This window comes from Psilocybe cubensis, chromosome 4, assembly GCF_017499595.1.
Source record: "Psilocybe cubensis strain MGC-MH-2018 chromosome 4, whole genome shotgun sequence".
In the NCBI taxonomy this organism is placed as follows: domain Eukaryota; kingdom Fungi; phylum Basidiomycota; class Agaricomycetes; order Agaricales; family Agrocybaceae; genus Psilocybe; species Psilocybe cubensis.
Window position 1 is genome coordinate 2,144,066 of NC_063002.1, and position 11,838 is coordinate 2,155,903.

The 11,838-nt window shown below is 45.9% G+C and overlaps 4 protein-coding genes across 4 annotated transcripts; 1 reads left to right on the top strand and 3 right to left on the bottom strand.

The window, feature by feature from the left end:
• Positions 1-1,055: 1,055 nt before the first annotated feature.
• Positions 1,056-5,274, bottom strand: JR316_0004874 (Inositol-1,4,5-trisphosphate 5-phosphatase 1; the record flags this gene model as incomplete). The annotated part of the gene is made up of 20 exons (XM_047890638.1): positions 1,056-1,300; positions 1,355-1,399; positions 1,458-1,616; positions 1,681-1,761; positions 1,810-1,948; positions 2,008-2,116; positions 2,168-2,358; positions 2,412-2,492; positions 2,544-2,628; positions 2,682-2,762; positions 2,865-2,911; positions 2,972-3,038; positions 3,104-3,180; positions 3,235-3,326; positions 3,383-3,597; positions 3,654-4,119; positions 4,174-4,240; positions 4,293-4,472; positions 4,523-4,989; positions 5,046-5,274. 20 exons carry the CDS (start codon positions 5,272-5,274, stop codon positions 1,056-1,058), a joined length of 3,123 nt encoding a protein of 1,040 aa, XP_047750399.1.
• An 899-nt stretch (positions 5,275-6,173) lies between these two features.
• Positions 6,174-6,986, bottom strand: JR316_0004875 (Protein SVP26; the record flags this gene model as incomplete). Its single annotated transcript, XM_047890639.1, has 5 exons — positions 6,174-6,256; positions 6,299-6,665; positions 6,727-6,806; positions 6,860-6,906; positions 6,964-6,986. The coding sequence occupies 5 exons, from the start codon at positions 6,984-6,986 to the stop codon at positions 6,174-6,176; spliced, it is 600 nt and encodes a 199-aa protein (XP_047750400.1).
• A 300-nt stretch (positions 6,987-7,286) lies between these two features.
• Positions 7,287-8,117, top strand: JR316_0004876 (Vacuolar protein-sorting-associated protein 46; the record flags this gene model as incomplete). Its single annotated transcript, XM_047890640.1, has 5 exons — positions 7,287-7,302; positions 7,354-7,373; positions 7,433-7,510; positions 7,561-7,776; positions 7,836-8,117. 5 exons carry the CDS (start codon positions 7,287-7,289, stop codon positions 8,115-8,117), a joined length of 612 nt encoding a protein of 203 aa, XP_047750401.1.
• A 499-nt stretch (positions 8,118-8,616) lies between these two features.
• JR316_0004877 (uncharacterized protein) lies at positions 8,617-11,708 on the bottom strand (the record flags this gene model as incomplete). The annotated part of the gene is made up of 5 exons (XM_047890641.1): positions 8,617-8,632; positions 8,913-9,039; positions 9,102-10,757; positions 10,812-11,463; positions 11,517-11,708. 5 exons carry the CDS (start codon positions 11,706-11,708, stop codon positions 8,617-8,619), a joined length of 2,643 nt encoding a protein of 880 aa, XP_047750402.1.
• Positions 11,709-11,838: the final 130 nt, after the last annotated feature.

Consider the following 11,838-nt stretch of genomic DNA (forward strand, 5'->3'; position numbering starts at 1 on the left):
CGTGTACGAGTATTTCGTGTTGGTTGTCGTTCCATTTCCTTAACTTTGTTTCGCAGGCCAAAAGCATTACTCGAAGCAAACTGTTTATGATGCACATCTGAGCTCGAAAAAACACATAAAGGCTGTTGCTAAACAAGCATCTTCAGGAGAGCGTCCCTCGAACCCGAATGGGTCCACACAATCTGCACACACCCATAACACATCACAGTCGTCCTCCAAGCTTCGCATCCGAAACTCGGCGTATTACACGCACCTCGCTACTGACCTCCTCGTGTCACTGGTTTCAATATTAAATGAAACAAAGTCCAACGTGGAACGTCGCTTCTCACTTACGGCTAGGGAACGCGAGCAAGAACTTTTGGAACAAGCTAAACCTGCACCTCCACCACCCAAATCCTCTGCCGATGCCGCCGCCGAGGAAGAAGAAGAAGAAGAGAGAATATATAATCCACTCAAGCTTCCCCTAGGTTGGGATGGCAAACCAATCCCTTATTGGTTATACAAGTTGCATGGCCTAGGGGTCGAATACCGCTGTGAAATCTGTTCTGATCATGTCTACATGGGCAGGTGGGCTTAATACGTTTCTGCTCCAATGATGACAAACTAAATTGGAACTGTAGGAAAAACTTCGACCGACATTTCCAAGTAAGTACTCCGGCTGTCTGCTCCCGTTTCATAAATCATCCGGACTGTTTAAATCTAGGAATCACGGCATGCTTTTGGAATGCGAGCGCTTGGTCTTCCGAATACTAAACATTTTCACGAGATCACGCGCATCGAAGATGCACTTGCTTGTATGTCGTTTTATGCCAATGAAAAAGCTGTCTCCCCTGCTGACTCGGCATATTAGTGGCTGAAAAGCTGAAACAGGAAGGGAGACATGAGATTTTTGAACAGGAAACAATGGAAGAACTGGAAGACGATGAAGGAAACGTGTACAACCGCAAAACATATGATGATCTTAAAAAGCAAGGACTGATTTGATTTTATTGTTACTTGTACTTTGATGATAAATCATCTGTCTGTACTTTTTGAGAACAGTTCATTGTTCTCCGTCATGTTTCTTGTCCGTTTGGATTCGATGGCCGAGTTGGTGGTGGTGGTGGTGGCGGCCTCCGCATGGATGTCTGGACTGGGGTGATAGGAGTATGCAGCGCAAGTGCATGCGAATAAAGTTCTTCATCAGAAGACGACGGGGAAGAAGAGAGAGGAGATATGGTTGGAGAATCAAAAGGGTTGTTCCTTCGATATAGGTCTAATTTTTGGAGTTCCGATATTGGGATAACGCCTCCTGGACAATCTGAACGGTTTTAAGCATCACAATGATGTAAGATAAGGATCGATCTCTTTATACCTGGATTGTTCCACCAAGCCTTCTCTTCTGTACTGGGCGGTGGTACTGGTTTGTAAACACAGATATCAGCAAAATTGATCCCCAAGGGACCACGAACACGCACATTCTTCCGTATCCATCGGCAGTGCGAGTCTCGCAAGCTTTTGATCCAAATTCTCTCCGGGGTGTTGTGTCGATGAGATGCCTTCAAAAAGTATGCGCGACAGATTGGCCTTCTTCACAGGATCGACGATGCGCACTTCAGCTCTATAGATAGCAAAAACTAACGCAACTCCATGAATAAAGGAGAAAAGCTAAACCGCATGCACCAAAAGTCTTTGGCTCACCTGGTTTGTGGTCAGATCCTCGTAGCTCAGCCCTAGAATAAACGGCAAGGTCAAAAGCATTTCCGCGGTGTAATATGCGGTCTATGAAATATCAGAGACCTATTGTTGACAAAAACCCTGACGACTCACCTGTCCACGCAGGAATTCTCATCTTTTCGCTAGTGTCGTAATTATCAGTTCCCAGGTCATAACGGTAAGTGGGCCGGAAAAGTAATGGCCCTTCTTCGTATCCATAAAATACATCGCGGTTGTCCATTGCATTCCGGAGCTAACAGACGGAGATAAATAAATATACATCAGATAGGTGGTCAAGATGAAAAAAATGACCTGATCGGCAGCCAAAAGAGGGTCAAAGTCATCGTGTTCAGCTAGCGAGCGGACCGTGGCATTATCAAGATCAATACGGTAGTTTGTGTCAGCCAGCCAGATCACATTTCTAGTTGAGTAGTTAGTCAATACGATACCTAATGTGATTGGCATTCCTTACTCGTGGCTTTGGATGGTCTTTCCCTTCTGGAAATGCAAGCCGTTAACTATGGTTCGATAGTCTGCATTCCTTTCTTCGACATTGGAGTGGCCGGCAGCAAGATGTGCCGTTAGGAAGCAAAAACTCGTGTCGTAGTAATCCAGCCGTATCCCTACCGCACCCTTGTTCCCAGACATACCCCGAAGACCTGTCTGATAACGATGTTAAAAAGAAAGTCATGGAATGTACAAGAAGAAAGACCAACCTTTCGTGTTGCTCCTTCCACGTTTCTTATGACAGCTGTCAGCTCTGATTTGACCAAGATTAACAAGGCCGTTCCGACTAGCTGGAAACCTTGAATATAGACATGCCATTCTGATCAAGTGACTGAAAATACCTGTTCACTTCTCAGTAGTAGATAATCAGCCTGCTTGTTAGGACGGCGATCAAGGGTATCCATGATTTTGTTCTCCCATATGCGACTGCGTACGAAGTCGGTTCAGCTAATCAGAACAATTCTTGACCATGAACCGACCGTTTTTCAGGGTCTGTCTGCACAATCTGTTGCGCAGTCAACGGAACAATTTCTTGAAATCCGAGGACAAACATGTCAGGTCTACAATTTCTTGAGTATTGAACACATTTGGATTGATGACCACATACTCGTTGGTACCTGTAGTAAATTTAATAAATATTTTTCATCAGATTAGTAGTTCACTTACTTTGCCTGGGAAATAACCATGGCAGTAGAGATTCGGAAGGGGGCTTCGAATAGGAGACTGCATTCAATTATTGCGATCACCTCAGTTTCTTTTTTAAAAGTACCTTGCCGTTCAAATTCCACGTTCCTATAAAAAAGGTACATTGTCTCGTGGTGGAGTATTCTGAAGACCTTTAAAATATCAAAGAGCCGAAATATCAAGGAGCCGGCGGCGATGAAGAAGTAAGAAGGCCCACCTTCTTTCAAGAGTGGCTCTAACGTAATCGTGTATAGGGTCATAGATTGTCACTTGAAGTTGATTGCTGAGGTTCCCCTATGATCCCTATTATCAATTTCTGGTCTAAATGTTCACTTGACAAATAAATACCAGGAACATATCGATTGCAACTTGTTTCCCTTTATCTTGAAAGTTATTAATGTAGGCCCTTGACACACTTTTTGTGGCATCAGAAAGAACACCTGTCGGATATTTTGATATGCAAACAAACATACGACACCAGACTGTATGATCTTACCAGCAAGAGTACGTTTGCCGCTCCGCGTAAAGCTCGTATTTATGGCGCCAGTTCCCGCGTAAATTCTTGACAATGCATCCCCATTTTCGGCCCAAAGTTCTCTGTGATGTGTCCAAAGCGTATTGGAGTGCACCCATTCACGGCGAACAAGAAGTAGATACTGTTCTAGTGTGGTTCGTGAAAGAATGTCCTGAACAAAGTTGGTGCGATCTAGACTGTTTGATAGGTATTTATAAGCGAGAAATTTTGTTGAGACAAATATTTTCCATACCAGTCTAGGCAATTTGTTCTGAAAACCCCCCTTTGATCGGTCACAAGTTCGTCTGAGGATGCGTCGCACATGGTGAAGCCAAACTTGTCAACATTGTCTACAATTGATTCTATGCGTCTTAGTTGCAACGTAAGGCATAGGTATAACGGGATGAGACAGAAAAATGCATACTTGACTTCTCGGATTACATTATCGTGACCACCGATCCTGACGGCATTGTGGAAATCGAAGTGCGTGATTCCAAGTTCATCCCCGAGAGCTGCACGAGATATTTGTAAATGACGAGCATAAGCATTCGTTAAAGAGGCTTCGTTCTCTTTTTGACCAAGTAAATTGACGGCATGAATAGATCCGTACTCTTCCATGAGTTGAAAAAGATGTCGTTCAAAGGCAGGCTGAGAGGCATGTGGCCTTGTTATTTGAATTCGTTGTCCAAATGTCTGCAACCCTTGTTGCTCCCAAAAAACTGTGTAATGTTACATTGTCAATTTAACAGTAAATTATCGACAAAATCACTTACGCGGCACACTGCCACGGACTTGAACATAGCTGACGCAATGCTGATCCGAGCTAAAGATCGTTTCTGTCTACATTCTGGCATAAGGAAACCGTTTCTGCACGGTGTTAGTATTCACAAACCTCGACAAAGTTGGCAGTATTTCCGTCGTCATCAACGCCTCGAGTATTAAACCTTGTCCCTGCTCGCTTCCATCCGAGTCTGGATATCAGGGCGAGGGTTGCCACAGTTGGAGCTCCATCAGTAGGTGGAGCAGGTAAAGCCATGGTGAACACGCCTACAAATCCTTGAATTGCAAGAATCTAACCATAATGTTAAGGTATCAACCAGGAAAGCTATGCAAGCGCCTCACTATAAATTGACAACGGTCGAGGTCTTCCTTTTCTTCAATATCTAACCGCTCCCGAAAGTCGAGTAAGCTGCGAATAATATACTCATTCCAAACAAATCTTTCATCAAATGTCAAAGTTTCTTTTGAAGCATTTCTGTCCCTGGTAAGGCGTACGGCAAGTCGGGAGGATAGATCCCATTGCGATTCAATCGCATAATAAAAAGATCCTGATGACAATATCTTGGTCAAAGGCATACAAGGATGTTCAAAAACTGGAACAGGTTGTTGCCCATAGTTCTCTCTAAAAGCGGAGTCGACGGCATCGGGACCAATGATTTGCTCTGCAGCGGCAGATAAGTCGTCCCAGGTCGATGAAGTCAAGCTATAGAAAGAAACTTCATGAATGCGGGCAACGGATTCAGGAGTATGGCTCGATGGACGAGTATTCCCGATCTCCGTGGCACTAGTGATAACAGCGAGGAAGATGTCTAAGATGTGGAATTGTATGAGAATTATCAGTCAGAAGTAAAGACCAAGAACATACCTTTTTCAACTGATATTAATCCCAGACAACCTTTAACAACTCTGGCCGTCAATCTAACGAGATTTGAAATGTCCACTTGGTCTTTGTGAAGAAATTCCACGATAGCCTTCGATTGCCCTTCTCCCGCCGAACGAAATACGAGTGCACGTCTAGGTCGGCCCAACCGCTCGTCATGAGAGCTTGTAACGAGGTATAGAGCACGAGGAGCGGCCGCGAGATAGAGATACATAGCTCAGTGCATATATATCATTTATCGAGTTATACTTATACGTCCCACAGTGTTCAATGTGCGATGGAGGAGGGCAAAGAGTTGAACCTGATTGAGGTTTGTGATGCGATGGTTTTTGGACATACCTCCGAAACGGGACTGTATTAATATAGTATTTGCGTCATGCGCATTGCGGTCATTACGCCGACGCAAGCAAAATTTTAATGCATATCACACAAGAATCAGGCATATTGGTCCGAGTACTGATCTATTAGGGCATTCATGAGGGGACAGTAAGTCCTCTTGTAATTTATGTACCGACAGTATTCCTTCAGAATTTTTTGAAAGAAGGTTCTAACATGCCCAATGATACCCTGATTTATTTTGGCGAACATTATTACTACACAAAGTTGGAACCTTTGCACCTGTTTCTTCCGTCAAAAATTCATTGAGCTAATAGTCAAACAGAACATAAATATATATATACTGGGACCAATAATTCGAGTTCTAATCCAAACTTCATGATGTTACTGTCATTCATCAATTATCGTCTGCCATAAAGCTGGGTGTTCTCCGCAGCCCACTAATACCCAAGCCGGTCGACTCTCCTGCGTTTTGTCTTGTTGGCTGTGGCCTCCTTCTTGGTGGTATTTCTTGAAGAGAAAAGTTCGAGTTATTTGCCGGTTGGTTTGGAACTTCCAGTTCTTGTACCCTTGGTCCTGGAGATCTTGGCGGAGGCGGATATGCCATGGGCCGTAAAGAGGGTGATAAAGCAATGTTGTTGTTTGGTGTGGAATGTGTGCGAGGGATGTTAGGAGAGCGTGGAGCAATTAAGCCTTCTGACGTATCTTTGCGCGAGGGTCGAGATCGGAATCGGGGGATGCTTCCCTCGAAGGAAAAAAAAGACAGTATGGACCTTATCAAGGAAATTCGAGAGGGTTGAATGTGAGTGGAAGATCCAGAAGTGGGGGACGAGGGTTCTGCTGGTAAGGAATAAGGAAACCTGTGTTAGATATGAAAAAGTAACGGAACATAACAGACATACCAGCAGTTGTCGGCAGCGCGTTATCATTGGCACTAAGACTTAGGAACAAGAATAACGGGGTGTACCAAACACATATTGCAAAGAATGTCGCTATTTCGGTAAAGCCAGGCGCTTCGCGTATTTTGCTACGGTGCGCCCTAACGTGCCTTGCTTCATTTGTGATGCGCGCAAAGTAGAAGAACCAGATGAAATGGTCGGCAATGACAAGAGCGCATGATGCAAGGAATGACAGGGAGGTGAGAGAGATAAGTGGCCAAGAGCTGGAAAAATTTTGCAGGTATACAATGTGGCATGTTAGGGAGAATAGAGTTTGAAGAAGTGGTAAGGAATCCGTGAAGTAAAACACAACATGCAAGGCCATTATCACCTAGATTAGGGCGAAATATATCAAGGAGAACGCTGCAAATCTGAAGATAAATGAGACGTACATATATACTTCTCTGACCCACTGTTTTGGCTATACGTGAATACTCCTCGATTAATTCAGATACGTAGAGTAATCCGCTTGCTAAAGATGCATGAACACGGATTGTGGAGAAATTAATTGCGCAGGATAGATACCTAGGGAGAGTGTAACAAAGGCGAAGGCAGCGACTATAGCCACATAGCTGTACGGTAAAAGGCTCAATACCCGCCCGCGAAACGAACACGACGATGGGACACACCTGACGTAGTAGAGCAGGCCCATACTGAGTTGCAGTGCGTTTGCGAACCAGCGCCTTAATTGGAATACAGAAACGTAATACTAGTTTCAAGAAGAAACTACAGTCAAGAGCAACACGGCGAGAGACGAGCCTCAAATGTATCCGTGATTTTGGTATTGGAAGCAGTCCATTCGACTTGCCAGCCAATTGGGCAAATGGATTCGCGTGTGCTTGCCAGGATCACATGATTATCGAGCACTGCTTTCGATTCACTAAAGACGCTGCTTGAACTGAACACACAACCGTCCGGACCACCCTTCACAACACATATCGCCAACTCCAGTATGAGCAATCTTGAGAGTATGTTCTACTGACTCCTCAATCATCAGACAAATGACAGTTTTTCTCCAGAAACCCTCTTCCAGTTAAAGGTGAGCTTACTGTGATCGGAGATCATTACGACGATGTTATTGACAACGAACAACCCCAGTTTACAGCAAAGACTCTGAGTCGCCAGGCGAAAAAGGCTCAGAAAGATGAGAACAGCGAGAAACTACGACTGAAGAAGGTCCTCAAGTCGCGTTCCTATCAATGAATAGCAGCTAACTTGGAGCACAGGCACTACAGCAGGGCAACAACGATGGAGCTCGTATCTACGCCTCAAACGCAATTAGAAAGAAGAGCGAGGCACTCAATCTACTTCGTCTATCGAGCAGGATAGATGCGGTCGCCAGCAGAGTAGAGACAGCCGTTACAATGCGTCAAGTGACTGGGAACATGACTTCAGTTGTTCGTGGAATGGATAAAGCTATGGACAGCATGAATCTCGAACGAGTGCGTTTTCTGTGTCCGGATGCGCGAATTAAATGCTTATCATAAATACCAATATTCAGATATCGATGGTCATGGACAAATTTGAGGCCCAATTTACCGATCTCGATGTACAAACCTCCTACATGGAAGATGCCATGAGTTCGACAACCGCAACTTCTACACCCCAAGACCAGATCGATCAGCTCATGCGTCAAACAGCAGAGGAAGCCAATATAGAGCTTCAACATGACCTAGCTGCGAAGGAAATTCCTTCCTTAGCTGATCTTTCTCCCAAGGAGAAGGTCCAAGATGAAGATGACAAACTGGCAGATCGACTGCGGGCGCTGAGACCCGCAACATGAACAAGTTTCCTTCTAGTTGCCTCGGATTTTCGGAAATGGAATTTCTTATGTACCATTTATGTATAATCAACCTCGTTTATATTTCGTGGATTTGTAGATAGCGTCTCCTTTCAATGCTGAATTACTGTTATCAATTATAGGATCAATCTCCAAGGTGAAGCATACATTTTTTTCTATCTGTTGTTCCTACATGATCAAGCTTAAAATTTGTGAGGAATGAAAGAGGAGCGTAGGGAATGCGTTGTGGTCGGTAGTAATGACATGCGATAGTAATTAGAGACAATAGATGAAAAAATTAAGTGCTGGAAAACCGACAAAACGGATACAAATATGATGATGATGGAGCATCGTAAAATGACATGAAAAGAACCCTCCTACAAAATTTTGGGAAATCAGAACTCATACAAAACATGCAACGAAACGAAACTGAAAAGAAACGGAGAACTACATAGTCTATAATTATCTTCCAGAAAAAGACGACCAAGAAGAAACAGAAAAATTAAGCAACAGCTAGGCTGTATGAATAAATTAGATATGAATATGGCGATGTTAGATGTTGGTTGAAGGCTTGTCAGGCGAAATATGGATAATGTGTGGCTGCACGACCAAAGTGAGAACAAGGGGCAGTGAATGGCGGGAAGCAGAAAAGAACGAATAACAACAGAGGAGCAAGGCAAGCAACAAAACGAAAAGGGGTGCAAGTGGAGTGATCACTACCAGCAAATAAAATCCAATCCGCGGGGACTGAAAAGCGGATACGTCGATTACGCTTGTTGTAGGATGATCCTCACGAACTTGTCTAACAGTCGTCGTTTGCCATCCTCTCCTAGATGGGGGGCCGACACCAAAAGATTTTCTACAAGTGATACTATACCCATAGGGCCATCGAATGGGATTTCATGTGCGTCGAACTGATGCACATCTGACGGAAGTTACAGATAAAGGTCAGCAAGAATTCAACAAGAACCTAGTTAAAGCCCTCACAAGTTCTGAACAGCCTGTAGTCCTCGGGATGAAGGGCAGTTTTAAACATCTCGGCGACTTCTTTGCCCAATTTCGACCTCTCGACGTCAGTGATTGCATCCACGCCCTCATCCCTATATCTCCCATTACCGTTACCACTTGCGCTGCGATCCATGGTGACAGTAGCGGAGCGACCGGTAGCTGTTGTAGACCCAGAAGCAGTACGTGAGATGTTACGATGTCCTCCCGATGAACCACTTAGTGATCTCGAAAAAAAACCAGAGGAAGGGAGCAATGCTTCCTCGCGCACCTTGTTGGGCGCCCAAGAAAGCCCAAGGCCTAGATCTAATGAGCGACCCTTCGTCCCAGAGCGATGACCGGCATTGCCGTTGGATAAGTGCGCAGGCACGGTGGGAACTGGAACGGGGGCGCGGTCTCCGATTCTCTTGGATAGGCCATTGGTAGTTTTCCTCGTCGTCAACCGTTCCTTCTCATCTCGCACCCTTTCTCGCTCCTTTTCCGCTTTGTTCGTCCATGAATTTGAGAGGATGACTTCATGGGCAGTTCCTGTGCTCGCCGTCCCAGTACTTCTTGTGGGTGATGGAACAGGTGGCTCGAAAGAAAAAGGCCCATGTTGGGAAGGCATCAATCCAATAAGCCGTGTGACCCCTGAACCGCTGGCGGTCTTTCTTTCTGTACCGCCGTAAAGCAAGCCGCGTCTCCCTGTAGCTTTGCTCATACTTGATGTCTTGCCGGTTGCTGCAGACGATGAACCGTGAAGATGTTCAGATCCAGACGGCGTTGATCCTGGCGTTGTCCGCTGCGATGCTGTAGGTGGTCTTTCTCTGTCCCTATGTTTTTCTCTCGCCCGCTCCTTTTCCTTCTCTAGAGGTGTACCGTGAACCTGCCTTCTTTTCTCCTTCAATTTCAACATTTCTTCCCTCTCTTGTGCTCTTTTCATTGACACCTCTCTCTGCAAAGTACCGACCCCAGCCAAGCCTGGCCCATATGTACTTTCTCTTTCCTTCTCTATATTCGCCGATTCTGAATTCTTACTCCATGTACTATTCGCAGTTGCCGTGGTACCATTACTTCCAGTGCGTTGAATTGCCGTCGTGCCCCATCCAGGCCGCTCAAAGTCAAAGCTTCCGTGCTTTGTAGCGCGCGTTGTTTTGCTCATCTTGAGTCCAGTCCGTGGTGTGGGAATTTGGGAGAGAGTAGAATCATGAACCCCAGCAGATATTGCGCCCTCACGGTGTTTACCTTTATAATGACCCGCGGATGAAAGCTGCGCAGAATTGGCTTCTTCATTAACTACGCCCATCGTAGCTCCGCGATACCGATAACCAGAGTCAAGAGAACCCTTTGTGGCGTGGTATCCCTGCCGCGCTGCTGTCAGTGGAGGATGGGTTCCGCTCCCACTGGCATTGCCATTAATGCCTTTGGATGAGTTGCCACCAGGGTCTCTGGCGGGACTTGGAGGAGTATGAGTTATTATCTTCGGCGGTGCAAGGCCAGATTGGGTTGGAGGCTCTGTTGGATCCTTCACGCTACTTCGGCGATGCAATGAGGTAACCCGTTTAATAGGCGCAGATACAAAAGATGGTAAAGGAGGCAAGATAGGAGGGCCACCAGAAGTTGTTGGCCTTTTGGGTAAAGCTGGCTCGGGGGTGTTACCTGTTTGAAGACGGGTGTAAATGAAGAGAACAACTATAGTGTTGCGATACGTACTTGAGAAGAGCTTGGTGATTTTGATGGACGCAGCTGTAGACCCGGTGGAAGAAGAAGTGGTAGTTGCGTTTGTAACACGGAGGACTTTCGGACCGGGAGTAGGGGATGGGGTTTGCGACGGTCGAGGTTGTGGGATATATGACTTTCTAGGGCGCGGAGTCGGGTCATCGTCGATACCAGAAGTGGGTAATGGGGGTATATCCAAAGAAGCGCGCGGGCTGCTGGGGCGAGACCTTGACCTCGATCGCGAGGATTTCCGGCCTAGTGGGATACTAAAGAAATCCTGAAGTTTCTGACGGGCACCCGACAGCTTAGGTGTTGTAGGTCGTGGGGGTGTCCCCCCAAAAGTAGATTTCGGAGGTAGAACGGCGCCTGTTGAAGGTCGCGGTTGGTGCTGCTGCTGCTGCTGGTTCTTAGGTTTGGGCGTTCCGGGCGTTACAGTAGTGTTCGTAGCAGTAGTTGTTGAAGAGAGAGGGCGTGATTGAATCCGAGAAGGAGGTTTAGAGCCTGGTGAGTCGGCAGCGGTGTCAAGTTGTGTCCGTCTGCTAGTCCTTGACTTTGAGGGATTGTCAGGCATCGTAGATTGTCGAACCGACGGGGGTTCGTTCTTTGATCGTGAGCGTGATCGTGACCTTGTGAGGAAGTCGTAGAGCTGTGTAGAATTATCAGAGTCAGTAAACAACGCAGACAAGAAGATTCACAGACTCTATTCTCTGATTTGAGTTTCCGTGAAGGACGTTCGTCTTGGTGTTTCGTCTGAATCGCGGACATGACTTTGTCGTCGGTTAAAGGTGGAGGTTGTACCAATTGAGGTTGGTCGGCATAACCCGAAAAGAAAGCACTGCTCGTTATATCTGATGTCTGGTGGGTATTATTGAACAACCTGCAGAGAGACATGTAGATGGAGAAGAATTGACCTCGATAGCGGGGGGTTTACGGGCAGAGGATCTGTGAGAACGAATCAAGGTGGCGAACTATGTGGAGGACGGAACACACGTGTTAGGCACAAGGTTCGTAGTTGATATAA